Raw genomic sequence first — 20,959 nt, forward strand, 5'->3', positions numbered from 1 at the left:
CGATGGGACCGTTTCCAGACACAAGCTGCTCACTAACCCACCTGCACCCCCAAACGAAGGATCCCCGCGAGGCCATCCCCTCTTGAAACCGTTTTATTTCATCTAGGCAGCAGGACAGAATCAGGTTCCCGGCAACGGTCCCTTCATGGTATCCTAAGATCTCCCTTACTGCCGTCCCCCTGCGGATCAAACACCGCAGCCCCCCTCACATTCAGAATCTGAGCTGTCCCCAAGATTACAAGTGCGCCCCAACCGCCTCGGGGCTAAAGTCCTCACTTTCAGAGAGAAGACCTTACCCCTCGCTCTCGGCACCCCCAAATACGAGACCCGAAACCCTGCGCCTTCCAGGCCGCCCCGCCCCCGGGAGTAGCGCGGGATCCGCCCGCACCTCCGAGCGTGTAGATCGGCCCCACAGCTCCGACCAGGGGCGCGCGCAATTACGCAGCCCGGCACAGCCCGGGCCCCACGCCCCCGGGGAACGCCCGCGGCTTGCCGCTCCAGGAGCCGGGACCCAGCTCCGCGCCGCCTCGAGGCCGCCTGGGCCACCCGATCCGCGTTCCCTTTTTGCTGGGCAACGACGCACGCCGAGGCCCCTCGTTTCGCCTCCCGCCCAGGCCGCCCGCGGCCCGGCCCCTCACTCACCCAGAGCTCAGTGCCCCAGCTCATGGTGCAGGGACCGGGGAAAGGGCCCCCGACCCCGTTCGCTGGCGATCGCTGCGGCCCTCCGGACTCTGCGAATGCGGAAAGCCCGCCGCTTCCTCTGGCCCGCGCCTCCTCTAGCCCCGGCTCGTCACCTCTCGTCGCTCCGCGCGGAGCAAAATGGCCCGAGGAAGCAGCAGCAGCGACCGCCGCAGCGCGCCCGCCCCGCACCGGAGCCGAGGGGCGGGGTGGGGCGGGACGAGAGGCGGGGCGGGGCGGGACCGGACTGACAGCTCGTGCATTCTGTCCCGCCCTCAGGTTTCCTTTGGCGCCGTTGCCCCGGGGGTCTGGAAGGACACAAACCCCTGGGGACTTCCCCACGTCATTGGTACTCGGCAGCCAGCGTGCCCAGTTCTCTTGGGACCCGCGCTCTGTGTTCAGACTGGGCTGCTGGTGATCACGTCGCTCCATTGCCTTCTGCTTCTACCCACCGCGCCCAGCGCTGTTTTGCATTTCAGAACTTTCGCCTGGTAGCCACCGTCGCCCACTTTAGAGGCTCCTGGAGAGGCCTAGGAGCTCGACAGTGCGCGTAGGAGTGGGGCCTGGAACCGTGGCGTCGGTGCACAGTGTACACAGGACGTTGAGGAGAACAGCAATCCAGCAGATCCGGGAACCCAGGGAAGGAACTCGGGAATGTACGCCCAAAGAATTATAATTTGTCCCTTTTCCTACCTGTTAGCCAAGAATCTCAGCAGTGAAGTTCTGTTACCCCGCTGAAGGACAGCAGAATCTCCTAAGGGCCCACAGAGACTTTGGGGGTTCAAATCCAGCTTCTGCATTCTTTGGCTGGGTGGTCTTGGACGGACTTCACCTCTCTATCCTGGAGGAGAGCCCTAGCCTAGCTACCAAAAGGAGGCAGTGTCTACCAGTGCCGGCCTAGTGTTGTGAACAGGAGGTGATCTGGCCAGTGAGGGCTGATGCAGAATTGTAACCATCTCAGAATCCCTCAGGTCCTATTTCCACAACCTTTCTTTCTCTGAATCCTGAGACCTCTCCTCCTCTTCTAAATGTTTCTCTGCTCCCTGCTCTCCTGAACCTGCTCATCTTTTTCTTCCAGGGAGTTAATTCTCCTTAAAGGGTAATCTCAGCCCAGTGTGTGGCGTCCCGTACTTGGAGTCTCAGCACTCCTGAGGCAGAGGTAGGAAAACAGCTGCAAGTTCAAAGCCAACCTGAGCCAAACAGTAAGTACCAACTAGGCTGACCTGGACCTCAAAGGGAAACCTTGACTAAAACAAAATAACAACAGTAATAAACAATAATGATGTGGTATGGGGGCAGAGGCAGGTGGATATCTGTGAGTCAAAGGCCTGAGTTACAGGTCACCAACTATATAGTGAGACCCTGTCTCAAAAACCAAAAGTAAGCACAAAATAATAGATGTGTTTAAAAAGGAAAGAAAGAAAAAGGAAGGAGGGGCGGAGCTGAGAACCTTGCCTTAAACCTCAGGACCTCCTACTTCCTTTGGTGGGTAGTTCCATTACAACTATCAAAACTATTTTGGTCTGTCTTTTGTGAGTGTCAAGCAACGGCCCCCATCCTTTGTGTCTGTTTTAAATATTCTGCTCCCACATTTACCAGGTCTGAGTGTTCTTTACCCCGGAGTCTGCTGGATATGTTCGAGTCAGGATGGTCAGCTTCCTCCCTGGCAAGGCAGACTTACAGCTAGGAGGAGTTGGAAGGCTTGGAAATGTAAGAATGGTAACAATGCCACAGGGTTGTTTTGTGTTCTGTATGCATGTGTATCAGCGCACCACATTCATGTCTGGTGCCCTAGGAGGCCAGAGAGTGTGTTGGAGGCCCTGCAACTGAACTGCAGATGGTTGTGGAGAGTCAAACCCAGGAACAGCAGGAGATACTCTTAGCTACACAGAGCCATCTCCCCAGCCCCCACAATGCCACTGGGTTTTATTTACTCCAAGCTGGAAATGGCCACATTAGGGAGACCCTGCCTGCTGGCATTCTTGTCGTCACTGTGTCTCTGTCCCTGCTTGTTTGTCCTTTCCTTTTCTGTCCACAAAATGATCTAATCTTGACTTTGGAAAACTAGAATGACCACTTGCAAAAAATAGGCTCGCCAGGAGGTAAAGCAACCTGTGCCCTAAAGAGAAAGAAGCAGAAGAAACTGAGGAGAGACAGACGCCTCAAGACATTTTATGCAAGTAAGCAGAAATTGTTAGTTGGGGAGCCTCTGGAAGCAACAGTGGATTGTGGGAGCCGAGCTAACTGAGCACACTTAACATGTCTTTCACTTGGATAAGTCTGGAAGGCAACTGGAAGATGCTTGAGTCAAAAGCTTCAGAAATAAAAGGCAGGTGCAGAATTGATTCTTCAGCTGGGTTGTTCTCATCCTAGGAAATGCTGGCCTCAGGACAGCTGCACACCCGCTCTACCTTGAGTCACAAAGTTGTGGTCTTTGCCTTTGAATGATTTGACAGCATGGAAGGGGTTAACTCTAAAAGAAGGCATCTAGACAAACAGCACAGACCATCCCTGCATAGGCTGCTGGCCGTTTGGTTTGCTCTCTTCCCTCCCTCCCTTCCTCTCTCCTTCCTTCCTTCTCCCCGCCTCCTCCCCAGGGTTTCACTGTGCAACACTCCTGGCTGTTCTGGAATTCTTTTTGTAGACGAGGCTGGCCTGGAACTCACAGAGATCCACTTGCCTGTGCCTCCCGAGTGATGATGGGATTAAAGGCTCATGCCACAACCTTGTAAATCTTAGTATATTTATGTATTTTAGTTGTGTGTATCTGAGTGTGTATTGGCATGCATGTACAGCACATATGTAGAGGCCAGAGGACAACTTGTAGGAGTCAGTTTTCTCTTTCCACAGCACTGGTTTCAGGGATTGAATTTAGGTCATGAGGCTTGATGGCAAATGTTTTTACTGGCTGAGCCATCTCTGAGCCCTCATTTTCTGAGACAAGCTCTTACTGCGTAGCCCAGGGCCCAGAACTTCAGTGGGTGATCCTCCTGCTTCAGATAGCATTTCTGAGGAGAGACAAATCTACCAGAGATTTGATCTGTTCTAAACATGATCAGGATTAATGAACATTTGACTTGGGGTTTATAGGTACCTGTTCAGTGGCAGATGGATGAGGTTTCTGAAGGAGATTGGGTTTTGTGATTGTTGGAGACACCAGTGTTCAGTCCCCGCTAAGCATGTGGCTTCTGGTAGTTTACACATCTGTACTTCAGATATGCAGAGCTCAGTGCAGGCAGCTGCAGAGCTTCCCTCTCCAGACCTCAGTTTCCTCTCTGACAACACAACAGTGACCTCATAGCTTCTTCAGATGTAGACGAAAATTTCTGCAAAGCACTTAGCAAAGAGGGCACAGATACAGGTTTCCTTTCTTCTGTGTGCCACAGCAAGGAAGCAATGTCTTCCAAACTGCTGTTACAGCTAGACCCCCCAGGCCCAAACAACAAGACAGATAGTGGTTTTCTATCACTAAAGTTTCCCAATGACATTTTTTGTTTGTTTTGTTCAATAGTTTCTGTCCTATTTTAGCTTTAAAATTTAAAGTTTGCATTTAAACTTACAACAGAGTTAAGTCTCAATTACCCCCACCCCACCCCCCTTTTTTATTCTGTGCATCCATGGCTGGGCTGGAAATCCCTATATAGACTAGGCTGGTCTTGAACTCACCAAGATCTGCCTCTACCTCTTGAGTGTTGGGATTAAAAGGGCATGTTATCAACCTTGGCTTACTGTTTGGTTGTTATTGTTTGTTTTGCAGACAGGGTCTCCCTGGATGTCCTGGAAGTCTCTCTGTAGATCAGGCGGGCCTCGAACTCACAGAGATCCACCTGCCTCTACCTCCCAAGTGCTGGAATTAAAGGCATGTGCCACCACTGACAGACTTTGTTTGTTTTTTAAAGATGTATTTATTTTATTATACAAGTACACTGTTGCTAAGAGGGCATTGGATCCCATTACAGATGGTTGTGAGCTACCATGTCGTTGCTGGAAATTGAACTTAGGACCTCTGGAAGAGCAGTTGGTGCTCTTAACCACTGAGCCATCTCTCCAGCCCTGTTTGTCTTTTTTTTTTTTTTTTTTTTAAAGATAGGGTCGTATGTAGTCTAGGCTGACCTCAAACTTACTATGTAGCTAAGGCTGGCCTTGAAGTAACCTGAGTCCAAAAAATGCATTTAGTATTCCTGTAAGCCCACAACTGTTGGTGAAACCATGGTAAGTTGAAAACTAGCTGTACATAGTGAGGAGCCCAGGATGCAGCCAAGCAGGAGCAGGAGCAGGAGCAGGATAAATCTAGGAACTTTTTAGTGAGTGCAGTCTTACAACTGTAACTTTTTAATATCCGATTGCTGAGTTCTCTGAAGGACTGTAAAGACTCCATAAATCATAAAGCACAGTTTGTCCTGAGCTGAGCAGGTTGTATATAGTGTCCCCAGGTTGAAAAGTGAGTCTCAGGTTCACCTCCAGCCCACTGAAGAAGTCCTGGGGCCACTGGACTGACATTTTCCCAGTTGCCAAAAAGATGCTTTCAAGGGTTGATTTTTTTTTTTTTTTTCTCTGCCCCAAAAGATGCCTGAGATTCTGCACTGCAGTCGGGAAGACATGGCCAGTAGATGTTGGCAGACCCTGAAAAGCCTCGGTTCCTTCCGCTGTGTTAGCTTTGGGGTCTGAAAGAACTCTTCTGAAAAGACAGACAGACCTGCAGGGCAGTTTAGCAGGTGAAGGAGCTGAAGCCAAGCCTGCTCACTTGAGTTCTATTCCTGTGGTTCACATGGTGGAAACAGAGAACAGATTCTGAATATTATCCACCTCCCTGTCTCGCCCCCACCCCCGCCTCTGGTGGCATGTGTCCCTTCCCCAATACAAACATACATAAATGTAATAAAAATTTTGGTAAAGGAAAAACAAATGGCAATTATATCTTATTTCCTCAACTGTCCAAGTTCAGGCTAAATATTATCAATAGGACTCTACCCAAACTACAAATGTGAATTCAAACACTAGTTCCCCACCAGTGGCAACTTTGAACTGATCCTGAAAACTGCAAAGGCTCTTGAACAAGAGAGCAAGGCTCAAAGTCAGGGCTTAGGAGCTCTGTCCTTCCTGACCTCCAGGCTTTTCCAGTCAGCCCCAGGTTTGACGCCCCTTGAAAGCACTGACAGGGAGAAGCAGGCATAACTTGTTTTATTACTCAACAAGACGTGCGGTTGCAGCATCCTGGTTTCGCAAATGACCTTTTCTGGAAACTCAGAAGTCACGTGTTACACCTTGCAGGGACCTAGTGTTTAAAGAACATTCCACACTGACTCCTTGTAACAAGTTCTCAAACACTTTGTAAGGGGTCTTCCATGTTCCTTCCTCTGGATTGCAAAATAAGCATCTCCATGGGGCTCCCATGCACATGAATATAGACAGTCTCACAAACTGCTGAGCAGATCTGACTGCTATGGCCTTAGGAAGGCTCTGTCATAATTCCCAAGGTTAAAAATGAGGGAATCCTAGAGATTTAATTTTAAGGTCTGGTAAAACTTTTACTGCAATGACACTAAAAAATTCTTCTTTGGAATAATATTTTGCCACTAATAAAAGGAACCAAGAATACATGAACATTCTGTTGTTTCAGTATTAGTCAAATTTAAAGACAAAGTGGCATTTAACTTTATTATTTATTGGTCTTTATTATTTTTACTTGCGTGTGTGTGTGTGTGTGTGTGTGTGTGTGTGTGTGTGTGTGATGCCTGTGGAGGCCAGAGAAAGATATTGGGTCTCCTGGAACTGGAGTGACAGGTAGTTGAGTTTCCTGATGTGGGTGCTGGGAACTGGACTTGTGTCCTCTGGAAGAGTAGCAAGTGCCCTTAACCACTGAGTCATTTCTCCAGTTCCACATTATCGTCATTGTCATTGCTGTTGTTGTCTTCGTCATTGTCATCAAGACAGGGTCTCACTATGTAGCTCTGGCTGTCCTGGGACTCACTATGTTGACCAGGCTGATTTCTAACCTATAAAAATCCACCTGCCTCTGCCTTCTGAGTGCTGAGACTAAAGACAAGTGCTAGCATGTCTGGGTTGTATTATTATTATTATATTTATGTGTATGTTTGCCTGCATGTATGTATATGTGCCAGGTGCCTGCAGAGGCCAGAAGAGGCCACTGGATCCATCGGAACTGTTGTTACAGGTAGTTGTTAGTCACCACATGGTTCTAGAAACAAACCCGTCCTCTGCACACTCAGTAAGTGCCCGTAAGTACTGAGCTCTCTCTAGCCTCGATTATCATCAGTTACAGGCTGTACTTTAAGAAGTGAGAACAGGGTGGCAGTATGGTACAATGGCTTGCCCAACATGCATGAAGCCTTGGTCCAATCCTCAGTATCACATCAAAAAGGGAAAATTTACTTCAGAATTCAGCTGTTTATTTACTTTTTTAAAAGTAAAAGTAGGGGCTGAGAAATTGCTCGGTAATTAAGAGCACTGGCTAGTCTTCCGGAGGAGCCAGGTTTCTATTCTCAGCCCCCACAGGGTGGCCAACAGTCACTTATAACTCCAGTTTAGAGGACCTAATGGCCTCTTCTGGCCTGTACAGAGTCCTGTACATTCAGGCATACATACATACACATATATAAATATATCCCCAACAGGTAATTTTTACCTCAGACTCCTGTCATGGGGCCATAGCTATGCTACCATGCCAGCTCACGACCTTTTTTAAAATACAAAATTATAGAAATCTGACAAGCGAGGCTGGAGAGGCAGCTCTGCAGTTAAGAGTGTGCACTGCTCTTGCAGAGGACTTGAATCTGGTTCCCAGCGTCCGTGTCATGGGGCTCCATACCGCCTTCCATCACCAGGGGTTCTAACCCTCTTCTGGCCTCCAGGAAACTTGTACTCACATGCACTACCCAACCCTACACATACACAAATAAAAATAGAATAATAAATCTTTTTTTAAAAACTAAAAAGCTGTTCATAATACTGGGCAGGAAGGCCAGATAGTCTTCTGTAGCAGTTTCAGTCCTGGTTTTACAGATGCCTGCTCAAACTATCAAACGGCTGTATGATCTTCAAAAAGCTACTTAATGTTCCCTGACACTGATTTCACACCTATTAAACAAAGTGGACAAATCTGGGTTATCTACAGAGTCTTCCAAGCCAACAAAGCATGCGATGGCCTCGTTCTTTACAATGAAGCAAGACAGGCTTTTGTCCTGGGCTTTGTGAGCAGGCTGAGCCTGCCTGTAATGGTGGGTCATTTATACATAAACAGATTGCCTCTGAATTGAATAACCTAACCAAACCTGATCTGAAGAAAGAAAATAGACACGTCGGAGGACTCTAGTGCTTTTAAATAAAGAGCATACATATAGATCACTCAGAAAATAATTCCTCACCTCTCTGTTTAGGGCTGCAAAAGATTAATTCTAGTTTCCTGTTCTATGTCTCATTATCTATAAGAGTGGGATCAGATGAAAATCCTGTTCAAACATGGAAGATTGCATATTCAAAAGAGATGGCCCAAGACCCAAGGGAAGGGAAGCAAAGGCCAGCCACCAGCTACCAGCCGCTGCCTTTCCCTCCCAGGAAACTTAAATACATTTTAAGATAAACTTCAAGCTTTGTGTCTCCACCTGCACGTTCTACTTTTGCCTTTGAAGAGTGTGTGACGAACTTGGACTGGTTTTTTAGTCAGGGGAGGGATTAGGAGGTTTATCAGTGTATGAAGATTGTGCAAATACTGAGGCAAACCTAGGACTTTCTCTGGCTCCAAACCTATCTCATTTTCAGTTCTGTATTTTCCCCAAGTGATTTTTTTTTTTTTAAAATTAGACAGGGTAGTCTCAACAAAGCAATTTGTTTGTTTGTTTGGGTTTTTCATCTCAGGGTTTCTCTGAGTAGGGCCTTGAACTCAGTGATCTGTCTGCCTGCCTCTGCTTTCTGAGTGCTTGGATTAAAGATGTGTACCACCTCCTGGCTCCAAGTGAATTTTTTTAAGTTGACAGTTTGTGGCATTAAAGTATATCATGTTGGGCTGAAGAAATGGCTCAGCAACTATGAGCTCTTGTACTTCCAGAGGGTTGGAGTTTGGGTTCCCAGCAAGCACACTGGATGGCTGACAACCCCCTGTAACTCCAGTTCCAGGGGATCTGATGCCCCCTTCTGGTCTCTTTGGGTACACCCCATGGCATGCATGCATGCAAATTATATATATATATATATATATATATATATATATATATATATATATGTACATATATATTCTCAACATAAAAATAAACTTAATTACCCATCTTATAGAGTACCTGAGTTCAGTTTCCAGTACCCATGATGTTAGGCAACAAACAATTGCCTGTAACTCCAGCTCCAGAGGATCTGACACCATTTTTCTGGTCCCCTCAGGTACCTACACACAGCACACACATTAAATTAAAAAAAAAAAACAAAACATAAAACCCCAGCCAACCAGACATTTCAAATATATCCTTTTACTAGTTCCAGTTAAAAAGCTATAGAAATTTGATTCTATCATAGGTGTTCACATGGATGGTGCTCTCCTGGTGCCTGGTAGGAGAGTTCCCTGTGTTTTTATTGTGCCCTGTTTTGCTTAAATAATTACATGGATGTACACAAAAGCATATGTTACTTGTGTGTCCAGTTAAAAACAAGAATCTAAGAACTAAACCCACTTGGTTATCAGCAATTTTAATATGCTTGTTTCCTGTAACCCCTTGTTAAACAATGGTGCCAGGGACCCACTACCAAGTCCTTCCATTAAGTGCCAAGGACCATAAGCAAAGTTTCCAAAGAGACTAAAATAGGAAACATTAAGGTTCAGACTGCAGTGGTGGCATGAAATCACAAAAGACAAAATGATGTATCAGCTAAAAATCTGCATGTGATCCTCAAGTCAGCCTGGACAAAATGACCATTTCTTAGAATTTAGTTAGAATAGAAGAAAAACATGACACCTACCTCTAATCTGATTAGATTGTCCCAAAGATTAAATGCCACTTAAAAAAAATGCCTAGTGGATTGCTTCATATGGACTCAATAAATCCTATTACTGCAACTATTTCAAGCCTGCAGTTTGTATAAAGGGCTTAGAATAATAAGTCAAGGGATCTAAGACAGGCCAGCAATTTCTAAGTTATTACCACCGACGACAGTCCAATCATCCGCCAGGGTCAGTGGCTGACATTGCCGGTTCCAGGCTTTGGTCCAGGTCCCTCAATCCCCAAGCCCGGCGAGACGGAAAGGAGGCCCGGGTTGAACTTGCCCCGCCATGGTTGTCATGTCGAACGCTTCAGGGTCCTGACAGGGGCTTTGCCCTTGGGAAGCCAACTGAAGATTCCCAAGGTGGTCCGCTCAGGTCATTCCATGACCACCAGCATTGAGATCCCAGTAAAATCATCTCGGGAACCTGGGAGGCGACAGCCGCGCCCCCTCCCTGAGCGCGTCCGGGACGCTGCACTTTGACCCGGAAGTAGGTGGGAGAGGAAACAGCTGGTGATGCTGGAAGAAACATGGCCGTCCCGGTACTCCTCGGCCGCTCGGGCTCCTTCTGCCTGCGGCTGCTACCACTGCTGGCGTTGTTGGAGCTGCTGGTCGACCCCGGCTTAGGCCGTGTCCATCACCTGGCGCTCAAAGTAAGGCCTGGAAGTCTGGGAGCAGGAGCAGGGAGTGGCGACGGGGGCGCGACCGCTGTCCGGGGCTGAGCCAACTTCGGCCCTGAGGGGTCTCCAAGTTCGGGCCCTGAGCTAGGGAGTCTGCGCCGCCCTGTGCGGGGTGGACTACGCCGTGCGGTCGCCTCCGGTAGTCTGGTCCCTGCAGGTTTGAGGTCGTGGGGAAGGGGTCCAGCCGCAGCCTAAATCCCCAAAGAACCGGGAGGCCGCTCCTGCGAATCCTGCGGGCTTCCCTGGCTTCCACGTTGGTGGCAACCTTCCCTACTCACCCATTCATAACTTTAGTTCTAATTTCTCTTCTCTGTGATCTCTGCCCCTTGACCTGTGCCCCTTGACCTGGCGATTTGAACTTGGGTGGAATCTCAGCCTGTTTCTCTGCTTTGTTTATGGTGCTCGATTGACTGACCAGAGCAAGAGTCCCCAAGAGGAATTCAAATCTCGTTTGAAATACATGCCTTGATTTCAAGAAGGAAAAAAAAAAAAAAAAAAAAATAAGAAAGAACAAACCCGAGAACTTAAACTCAGAGTTCAAAGTGTTTCTAAGAAGTAGGCCTTTTTTCTTTCTCTCTCTATGACCATTGCCTAAGGAAGATGTTTATGACAGGCCTGAAATGAACACCAAGAACCGCTATAGTAACTAACCCACAGTATAAAGTTCTCTAAGGCTTACACAGGCTTGTCAGCCAGTTAATATGCCTGGAGAACAGAAGGTGACATCATTATGACTCAAAGCCTTGTACATTTTCCTGATAGTCAGTGTTCTAAGAAGTTGTGGATCTGGACACAGCTGTCTTTGTAGAAACACTTTCCATTATGTGTGAAGTCTTGTGAATGTAGAGTTTAAAGAGTACAGACAGACTGTAGATTTGAAACCTGTCCAAATTCATACAGGCATGTACTTGGGCTGTTGGCTTTTGTTTGCAAGACAACAACAGTCTTGGCTCCTTATAAAATCCACTGAACACTGTAGGAGCTCTCCCCAGGGAAATGCTTTTTGAAGGCCACACAGCTTTCTTGGGCTTCCTGTAGCATCATAATCCTGGTACAGTTTATCAGGTATTAGAGTTTGCAGAATCACCATTCTGTGGCTAAGAACTCCTGATTTCTAAACGCTCCCATTTTGAGGTTTGCAGATTGTTTTTTTTTGTTTTTTTTTTGTTTTTGTTTTTTATTGAGTATATAATTTAGCTGACTTCGTAAAGCTTAGGAATTAGAAACAAAACTTGCAACAGGACACACTGGGACCATATCTCCTGGCTTCCTGTCCGACATTTCTAGTAGTAAAGGGCCAGGTGTCTGGTATCACTAGGTAAACATTGGCAGTATTTACATCAGCCAGCCTGAGTGATCAGTATATTCTAACCTTCTATACCAACCTTTATATGTAGTAGAAGCAAACTTAGAATAGTTCTGTGGTTGACTTCTGTCTTGTGCCAACCTAGTGTAGTTCTGTGATTGATTTCTCTCCTGTGCCAAATGACTCGATGGTTTTCTCTCTTGTAACATGTTCCCTAAGATTATCCTATAATTGGTATTAGAATCTTTTTCTTAGACAGTCTTTATTTGTTATCTAAGGAGATGACATTTACCAGCAGAGGGTCTACCAAAGAAACCTAAGATGGTCTTACTTTGCTTGAAGTAGGGAAGCATTGACTTGATCAGGTTAGAAACCCAGGCTTGCAAGAACATGAAGTGATCACCAAATGTCAGGAGTATGCATTGATTTTTTTTTTTTTTAAAGATGTGTGTCTGTGTGTGTGTGTGTGTGTGTGTGTGTGTGTGTGTGAAGGTCCCTTGGAGCTGGAATAACAGGCATTTGTAAGCTGTCCCATGTGTATGCCAGGAATTGGTCTTGGGTGTTTTTCAAGAGCCTTACATTCTCGTAACTGCCGAGCCATTTCTATAGCACTGATCCTTATAAACATGTTTTAACATGGACAGTTTCAAATGCACCAGAGTAGGCACAGTTGCGTAATGAACTCTCACGTACCTGTCCTGTGCCTCAGTAGCCATCAGCCGCTAACCCTGCCCCATCTAGCTGAGGTTACTTCTCTGTTCTCAACTTCTTAGTTTCCTAAATAAATTTAAAAAACAAAAAACAAACAAAAAGAACTTTTCATTTTCAGTTCCCTTTCTTTATTTTCTATCTTCTGTTTGTGTTCTTGGTCTTCTGACATCCCTTATACTCTGGCCTGTCTGTATATTCCTTATTTTTTAAAAGCAACTTTTTTTGAGGTGTAATTTCTATATATAAAAATCATACATTTTAATTGTTAGGCAATCCTATGATTCTTTTCTTTTCTCTAATTGTTATTATTGCCTAGCTATTGAACATTTCTGTTGCCTTCCAAAGATCTCATATACTGACTTATAAATCTCCTTTTACCCCCATGCCCAACTGTTGGACCCAGGGGATTCAATGCCCTTTTCTCGCCTCTGCGGACACCAGGCATGCATGTGGTGCATAGGCACACACGCAGGCAAAATAACCATACACATAAACATTTAAAAATTAAAAGGTAGAGTTCTTTTGTTGCTGAGTTTTTTTGTTTTTTTGTTTTTTTTTTAGACAGAATTTGTCTTGAAAACCACATTTCTGTTTTGTATTTCATAGAGCTGCCCTTGCAGGTACTTGGTGAGAAATGGAGTTGTACAGCAGGTAGACTTTGTCCCTCGGTTCTTACACTTTTTAGATTTACCACTGTTGTGCCATGGTTCAGTAATTTTATCTTTTGTGTGGGCATGTGCCGTGTGTGCATGTGTTTATGTATGTGTACTGAGGTGTTCATGTAGAAGTCAGAGGACAGGCTTGGATGCCTTTACCTCCTATCTTGTTTGAGGCAGGGTATTTATTTTTTTGCTTGCTGTTGTATCTGCCAGCTTAGCTTGCAAGTTTTTGGGAATTCTCCTGTCTCCATCTCTTATAGACATATGTGCTGGAATTACAGAGTGCTATCACCTCTGGCTTTAGGTGGGGCCTGGGGATTCTCCTGCTTGAATGACAAGCACTTTACCCACTGAGCTGTCTCCTTAACCCATCCAGTAATTTGATGATAGTTATTGTTGAATACCAGTGCACTCTGGGTGATCATCTTTTGCCTAGTCCAGCTGGCCTCAGTCTTCCCAGTGCTAGGATTACAGGTGCAGGCCCCATGGCCATCTCTGTTCTTTTTTTATTATGATGGATGTCCTACCAACATCATTCATGTGCAAGTCTTGGGTGAAACTTGGGTGACACCCAGGACTGGAGTAGAATTGCTGGGCCATGTAGTAGGGTTGTATTTAATTTTTAAGAAAGTGCCACAGTATATTTCCCAAAGTGGCTATTGTTTTACATACTATCAGCAATGTATGAGGGTTTCCCTTCCCCCACAGAGTTGGCAGCATTTGTCATTGTCTCTCTATATTTAGAGAGACAATCAAAGGTATCCTGTTGCCCATCAATAAAGTACAGTGCATCCCTTGAAAATGTAAAACACTTAAAAACAACTCAGAAGTCATTAGAAATGCCTAGTCCAACTGGCTTTTGTTTTCCTGCCTTAGTCTTCTGCGGCTAGGATTACAGGTGTGTGCCCACGCACACAAATCCTTAGTATCAAATCAGGTCCAGATTTTCTCTGTTCTTAGAAAGCGTCAGACTTTGCCTCCATTCTACTTGTGATTGTGTATGTGCAGTATATTCATCTTCTGAGGGTAGGATCTCATCGCCAGCAGACGATGAGCAATATGTGGTATTGTTCTTTTCTAGTGGAGAGATGACTGTAGTGCTTAAAGGTTCGTTCTGCTTAGTTTTTGGATCTGATCATTGTTTTGATCAGAGCCAACAAACTCAAATGCTATGAGCAGTCAGGTAGGTCTGCTGCTGGTGGCTGGCTATACACAGGCAGTAAAGTGTGCACTGCAGTGTGGCACTCCTTCAGCCTCGTTAATGTGCCCTACAGATTCTGGGTTCCCTTCTTTCTTTTCCTTTTCCCTACCCTCTTTGAGCCAGGATCTCCTTAGATAGCCCAGTTTGGACTCTTATTCACTGGTCTCCTGCCTTACTTAGTCTTGCAAATTCTGGGATTATGGCCATCATGCCTGGATAGGGCCTTTTTTATTTTAAGGGACACTGGGGGACTGGAGAGATGGTTCAGCAGTTAAGAGTATTGGCTACTTTTCCAGAGAACCTGGTTTTGAGTTTTAGCATCTACATGGCAACCCACAAATTCTGTAACTCTCGTTCCAGCGGATCCAATGCCCTTTTCTAGCCTTTGCGGACACCAGGCATGCATAGGCATACATGCAGGCAAAATAGTCATATGCATAAAATTTTAAAAATTAAAAAAAAGAGACTAGAAGTTAGATTTTTTTTTTTTTTTTTTGAGACAGAGTTTCTCTGTGTAGCCCTGGCTGTCCTGGAACTCTCTCTGAATACCAGGCTGGCCTTGAACTCAGATTTGCCTACCTCTGCCTCCGAGTGCAAGTACTGGTACTTAAGGCCCAGTAAAATTAGAATTCCTAATGTGAAATTAGCTTGCAATGAGTTCAGTGATAAAATAGGATCTGGGGATGTAGTTTCATAATGGAGCACTTGCCTAGCATGCATAAAGCCCTGAGTTCGGTTCCCAGCATTGCAAAAATCAAACCAAACCAAACCAAACCAGGAGCTGGAAGTGTAGTTCAGTAGTACCACATGTGCTTGGCACATCCAAGGCCTTGATTCACTCATCCCAAGATTGTGTTTGCACTCTTTCTGGTTTTTTTGTTTTGTTTTGTTTTTTTGGTTTTTCGAGACAGGGTTTCTCTGTGTAGCCCTGGCTGTCCTGGAACTCACTCTGTAGACCAGGCTGGCCTCGAACTCAGAAATCCGTCTGCTTCTGCCTCCCAAGTGCTGGGATTAAAGGCGTGCGCCACCACTGCCCGGCCTCTTTCTGTTTTTTAAGGTGGTTTTTCTGAGACAGGATTTCTCTGTGTTTTAGAACTCATTTTATAGACCAGGCTGCTCTTGGACTCACAGAAATTTGCCTTCCTCTGCCTCCTTCGAGGCACTGGGATTAAAGGCATGCACAGTGAACCCTGGCTTGTCTTTGAACTCTTGATCTCATGCCTCTACCTCCCAATTATAGGACTCCAAGCACAGGCTGCCCCATCTGTCTTTACTTTTCATGGAAACAGTTCAGTGTGTGGGGGTAGGGTGGCAGGACCGGTGTGTGTTCAGAAGCTCTCGTCGTCTTCTGTGTTAGAGTTGGGCTATCCTTCTCACCCCCGCCCCCAGCCTGTGTACTCTTCCTTCTACTTTGGCTTTCTTAGTAACTAGATCACTGACTGTTCATTTCTCAAGCTGGAAATCTGTCATTTCTCCAGGTCACCAAGTTCTGTAGAGTAAGTACTCTAAATAGCTCCCAGTCCCCTGTCTTGTAATGTGAAATTACCACAATTATACTGCTTCCTGTGGTCCACCTGTATGGCTCCTGGACCAGGGTAGTCTTGAACTGGTGTCTCAGCACTCTTCCAGCTTGTGGAGTTATAAAGTTTATTTAGCTCACTAGAGCGATTTACTGTACATATGTACGTATGTATGTATGTATGTATGTATGTATGTATAGGCACCTGCATACCTGCATGCCAGAAGAGGGCATCAGATCTCATTACAGATGGTTGTGAACCATGTAGTTGTTGGGAATTGAATTCAGGACCTTTGAAAGAGCAGGCAGTACTCTTAACCGCTGAGCCATCTCTCCAGCCCTAGAGTGATTTCCTTAAAAACTGAATCTTATCATCTGTGATAATTTGAATTAAAAATGTCCTCCATGATCTTGGGCATTTGAATTCTTGGTCCCCAGTTAGTGGTGCTGTTTGAGGAGGCTTAGGTGATGTGGCTTAGCTAGAGGAGCTGCGAGACCAGCTTTGAGAGTTAAAAGACTCCCACCATTTCTAGCTCACTGTCTTCTGTTCTATACTGGAGGTTCAGTATATGAGCCCAAATCCCCCTATTCCAGTCACCATGCCCCTACTCTGCCATCAGAGACTCTTAGCCCCCTTGAACTGTAAGCCCACATAAACTTCCTCTGTAAGTTGCCTTGGTCGTGATAATTTATCATAGCAACAGAAGAGTAGTTAATACATCATTTCACTGTGGGTGAAATTCATCAGTAGCCCCCTATTCTCCCCTGGAGGGATACACATGTTCATTGGTGAGCCAGCTTTCACTCTCCAGAGCTACTGTCCTTGCCCTTCTTGCAGATGTGTGCAGCTGGATGAAGTTTTCCTCAGACCATTACTTCCAGCTTCAATGCATTATTTGCTTCTCGGGGCTTCCTTTGTACACTCTGTCCTCTCATCAATCACCCACAGAAATACACACAAGGAGGGAGGGCTCTTATCTTGCTCAGAATCACATCCTGAAGCCACGTGACAGGAGGAGACAGCACAATAAGCAGAGATGTCTAAACGGGAGAGTGACATCTGTGCAGATGTGGGATCGTAGAATAATGGGGGTTAGGAGACGCTGCTCCTGAGTAGTCTTCACACTTTGTGGTACCCACCTTATACTTTACACAGAAATATATTCTATGTAGGCTAATGTTCTGGAAAGAAATATTCATGAGTATTCTATAACCTTGGACTTAAGGATTGTTTAAATGTAACTAATTAATGTGTGTGTGTGCATATGTGCACACAGGTATGCATGCCTGAGTGCATGTATAAAGGCAGGACTGGGGTGTTGAGTGACTTCTTTATCTCTGTCACCCAATCCTTTGAGACAGGGTCTCTCTGAACCTGGGCTTTTTGTCTTTAGGGTTGGAAATCAGCAACTGTAGCCGTCTTCCCGTCCCCTCAGAGCTGGGGTTACAGGTGTTTTCGGGATGCATAGCTTGTTATGTGGTGATGGGATCTGGGCTCCAGTCCTTGTGGCTGCCAAATCACACTTCTCACTGCTGGAGCATCTCTTTTCAGCCCCAAGAAGAATTAAAAAAAAAAATTGTTTTAAAGTACTACCAGGAAGGCTGGTATAGAGGCTCAGATGACATACAAGTTTGAGGACCTGAATTCAGTCCCTAGCTCTCGTGTAAAAAATGTCAGGCATGCCAGCACTCATTGTAATCCCAGTGGGGAAGCAGAGACAGGAGGACCTCAGGACTATCACCAGTCAGTCTAGTCTAATCTGTAAGTTCTAAGCAGTGAGGGTCCTTATCTCAAAGAAGGTAGAAGTGTTCATGAGTTTGAAGCTGGAGGTTGTCCTCTGGCCGTGCTGCATGCAAACACATACATACAAGCATGTATGTTAAATAACTACTAGCAATAAAGATTGACAGGTTTTCTTCAGAACTAAAAAAAAAAAATTAAAAACTCATATGACAACATGTATCACACAATTTTAAAAAAAAATTTAAAGACTGGAAGAGAGATCTGCAGCATAAGGTCAAAGGTGAGCTCTCAGGCTGGTAAGATGGCTCAGCAGGCACCACACTTGCTGTGCAAACCAGCCGTCCTGAGTTCAATCTCCAGAGCTCTCCTAAAGGTGGAAGGAGCGACATGGAGTTGTCTCCTGACCTCCACACCGTGCCCACCCACTCCTACTACCAATAGTAGACAGCGGCAGTGGTGCTGCTAAGAAGGGAAGCTGCCACGGTGTATCACAGACTCTCAGTCTGGAGGCATGATATAAGGGTTACAAAGATGGATGCTTCACAATTCCAACTTCGGGGCATTCCTTTCTGCCTCCAAGGGCACCTTTATGGGCATACATGAATCCAAATAGACAGACACAGTAAATAATAAAAATAAACCTTAAAAATCTATTTCAAAAAAATCTAATAGGAATAAGCAAAAAAATATAAACAAAGATACCTCATAAAAAAGAAGCAGCTATCTAAGAGACAAGGAGAACAAACAGATATTCAGAAAATGTAAACTGAGTCACCGTCACCAGCAGCTTCATTTTTTTTTTTTTTCTGAGATTGGGAACCTTGAGGTCTAGCATCCTCCTGGTTTTTGTGGTTAGAAGGAACAGACTCTCCCAGACTTTGGAGGTAAGAGTTGCAGTTTCCAGTAAGCTCTGATGTTTCACTGCTAGATTAATATAGCCTAGAAGCCAGCATAGACAGTGCATGTGTGAGAGGAGGCACGGGCTGACACCACACAGTGTAGTTACAGAAGAGCCTCAGAAATGGCTGTGTGCTCTTGGGGGTATGTGTGTGGAGAGCTGTGACTATGTTTGGGTAGATGAACTACAAGCAACAACAGGAAAATGTATCCACACAGAGTCCATGAAGGATACATTGTTGCTGAAAATGGAAGTTGCAGATCTATGTAAACATTATTTATGTAGCCAGATTTGAAAACTGCTACTATGTGATATTTATGGTTTCACATGTGGATCCTCCCTTCTTCGTTCCAAGCAACCTTCTGCCCAGGCTAGCCTGTAACTTGCCACGTCTGACATAGCCTGGCAAGTAGCTGCAATTATAGTCAGGTATCACCAACCCTTGCCAGGGACTGAGGTTTTTGTTTTTGAGACAGGGTATAATTCGTCTCAGGCTGGCCTCAAACTTGTTAAATAGTTGAGAATGGCCTTGAACTTCTGATCTTGTCTCTACCTCACTAGATATGTGATTTTAGGTCTGTACCATGGTTGGTTTATGCAGCGCTGGGGTTCAAAATCAGAGCCCTCTAACAACTGAGCTGTACCTTCAACTCTTTTTGTTTTTTTCCCTATTTTTGTTTGCTTTTTTTCTCTTCTAGATTTAGGGACACTTTCTTCTTCTTCTTCTTCTTCTTCTTCTTCTTCTTCTTCTTCTTCTTCTTCTTCTTCTTCTTCCTCTTCCTCTTCCTCTTCCTCTTCCTCTTCCTCTTCCTCTTCCTCTCCTCCTCCTCCTCCTTCTCCTCCTTCTCCTCCTTCTCCTTTTTCTGTGAATGTAAGTTTTATTATTAATGTACCAGTGATAGACATAAAACCCAACAGCCTCCTGCCCCAACAAGGAAGTTGAAAAAACATTAACAGAAAGAGCCTGTGCCAGGGAGTCAGAAGTCCTGTGACATGCCGTCTCTGCTTTGGTACCCAGAAGAGAGTGTAAGACTCTTCAAGGCTTCCAAAGCTTCAGGGAGTCCAGGGTCATTTTGAGAGAACCTCAGAGTTCTGCCTGGTGGTCTCTTGTTGTCCAGTGGCAACTACTCGTTTTCCAGTAAGTGTGGGCCTTAGCCAACCACTTCAGCATCATCTCACACCCTTTACTGAAGAGCCAAACCCTATTGTGTCCTTTGCTCAGTTTGAGTTTGTCAGCCAAGGCCTCCAGTCTCCTCTTAGGGCTTTGGTCTTTCTTGAAGTGCTTTTTTCACTCCAGTAACTGCTCACAGGTGAGCCCAGCGTATTCATCCCAGTAGGACAAGAAGGGTGGAGTGGTCTCCATCTCAGTTATCTTGGCCGCAGCTCCCTTGAGTTCCATTCTTCAGTGTGAAGCTCTAGTCTAGGATTTTAGCTTTAATCTCCATAGGGTCACATTCTTATAGCCCAGGGTAGCTTGGCATTCATCTAGTTGAGGGTGGCTTTGAACTCATGGCAGTCCTTCTGCCTCAAGCTTTCAGGGCTACTATGTCTTTCTTGCTGATATAAGTTAAAAACTAAAAGAGGACCTAGCCATTTTCTGAGTGAAGAAAGGGATGTCAAATGATGAGTTCCAGAGAGACACACAGGACTTACTCTGTCACTGATGCTCTCCTCCTTTCTCTTTTTCCTCACTGTGATCTGGAGCAGCTAGAGTCTAGCTAGACCCTGATGCTGGGACCTGTGTGGAAGCAGAACTCCTTCCTCCTTTAACTGATTGCCTGCAACAGATCGAGTGTTCTGTTGTCCACGTTTCCCAAGTACAGTACGGCCTCAACCTGGCTTCTGCCAGCCCAGGAGTAAAATGGTGATATCTCATTTAAATTGGCTATTGGTGAGGTTCCAGATGTCAGCATGTTTATTAGCTTTCTGTTGTCTTTTAAAAACTTTTATTTCGTTAAACCTGAACTTTTAGATCAACTTCTTACTAAAGTAAGAATTGACTTCTGTCTGTCTCTCTGTAATACAGTCTACATAAAATACATTAAAAAAAATTGGGGGGGGGGGCAAGATCTTACTTTATAGCTCTGGTTAACCTAGAATTCACTATGTAGAGTAGGCTGGCCTCAGAGACCCACCTGCCTTTGCTTCTTTAGCATTGGGATTTGAATAAAAAAAGTTCTGTATAGCCCAGGATGGCCCTTCAGCCTGTAATCCTTTTGCCTCAGCCTCCTAATGCTGGGATTGCAGGTGTGTATTGCCACATATGACTTTAACTATTTATTTTATCATTTAAAAATTTTTATTTATCTAATATGGGGGAGGGGCACATATGCATTGTGAACATGCAGGTGTTAACTTGTGTGGGCTGGTTCTCTCCTTTCACTGTGTGGGTCCTGGAAGTTGAACTCAGAGTATCAGGCTTAGCAGGCAACGAGTGCCCCACTCACTGAGTCATCTTGTAGGCCCTGATTTATTTATTTGCCACAAGGTGAACCAGAGATTTATCTATCTGCCCTTGCCTCTGCCTCTCTGCCTCTCTGCCTCTCTCTGCCTCTCTGCCTCTCTGCCTCTCTCTGCC

General features: G+C 45.4%; 2 protein-coding genes and 2 long non-coding RNA genes across 24 annotated transcripts in view; 2 read left to right on the forward strand and 2 right to left on the reverse strand.

Annotated features, from left to right (window-relative positions):
* Positions 1 to 869, reverse strand: part of Fnbp1 (formin binding protein 1) — a 113,179-nt gene extending 112,310 nt beyond the window's left edge. For 9 of the 19 annotated variants that reach the window (XM_034494091.2, XM_034494090.2, XM_034494089.2 and 6 more), the window contains exon 1: positions 643 to 869. In XM_034494091.2, coding sequence (XP_034349982.1) covers positions 643 to 666 — 24 coding nt within the window. In that variant the 5' untranslated portion in view covers positions 667 to 869. The remainder of the gene's footprint in view (positions 1 to 642) is intronic. The other 10 variants (XM_076928463.1, XM_076928461.1, XM_034494097.2 and 7 more) reach the window with 6 other exon arrangements.
* A 58-nt stretch (positions 870 to 927) lies between these two features.
* On the forward strand, positions 928 to 5,351 carry LOC117704170 (uncharacterized). 2 transcript variants are annotated; one of them, XR_013108501.1, is made up of 4 exons: positions 928 to 1,649; positions 1,757 to 1,880; positions 2,278 to 4,537; positions 5,245 to 5,351. It is a non-coding gene; the product is annotated as an uncharacterized LOC117704170 (long non-coding RNA). The 2 variants fall into 2 exon arrangements; XR_004606219.2 differs by having other exon boundaries at positions 928 to 1,334.
* Positions 4,735 to 10,128, reverse strand: LOC143441263 (uncharacterized). 2 transcript variants are annotated; one of them, XR_013108500.1, is made up of 3 exons: positions 9,643 to 10,128; positions 8,973 to 9,073; positions 4,735 to 5,435 (listed from the first exon to the last, which is right to left on the reverse strand). It is a non-coding gene; the product is annotated as an uncharacterized LOC143441263 (long non-coding RNA). The 2 variants fall into 2 exon arrangements; XR_013108499.1 differs by having other exon boundaries at positions 9,825 to 10,126.
* A 20-nt stretch (positions 10,129 to 10,148) lies between these two features.
* Positions 10,149 to 20,959, forward strand: part of Gpr107 (G protein-coupled receptor 107) — a 61,765-nt gene continuing 50,954 nt past the window's right edge. Inside the window, exon 1 of the mRNA XM_034494638.2 lies at positions 10,149 to 10,316. Coding sequence (XP_034350529.1) covers positions 10,194 to 10,316 — 123 coding nt within the window. The 5' untranslated portion in view covers positions 10,149 to 10,193. The remainder of the gene's footprint in view (positions 10,317 to 20,959) is intronic.

The sequence above is a fragment of the Arvicanthis niloticus genome, chromosome 2, assembly GCF_011762505.2.
Source record: "Arvicanthis niloticus isolate mArvNil1 chromosome 2, mArvNil1.pat.X, whole genome shotgun sequence".
Classification (NCBI taxonomy): Eukaryota; Metazoa; Chordata; class Mammalia; order Rodentia; family Muridae; genus Arvicanthis; species Arvicanthis niloticus.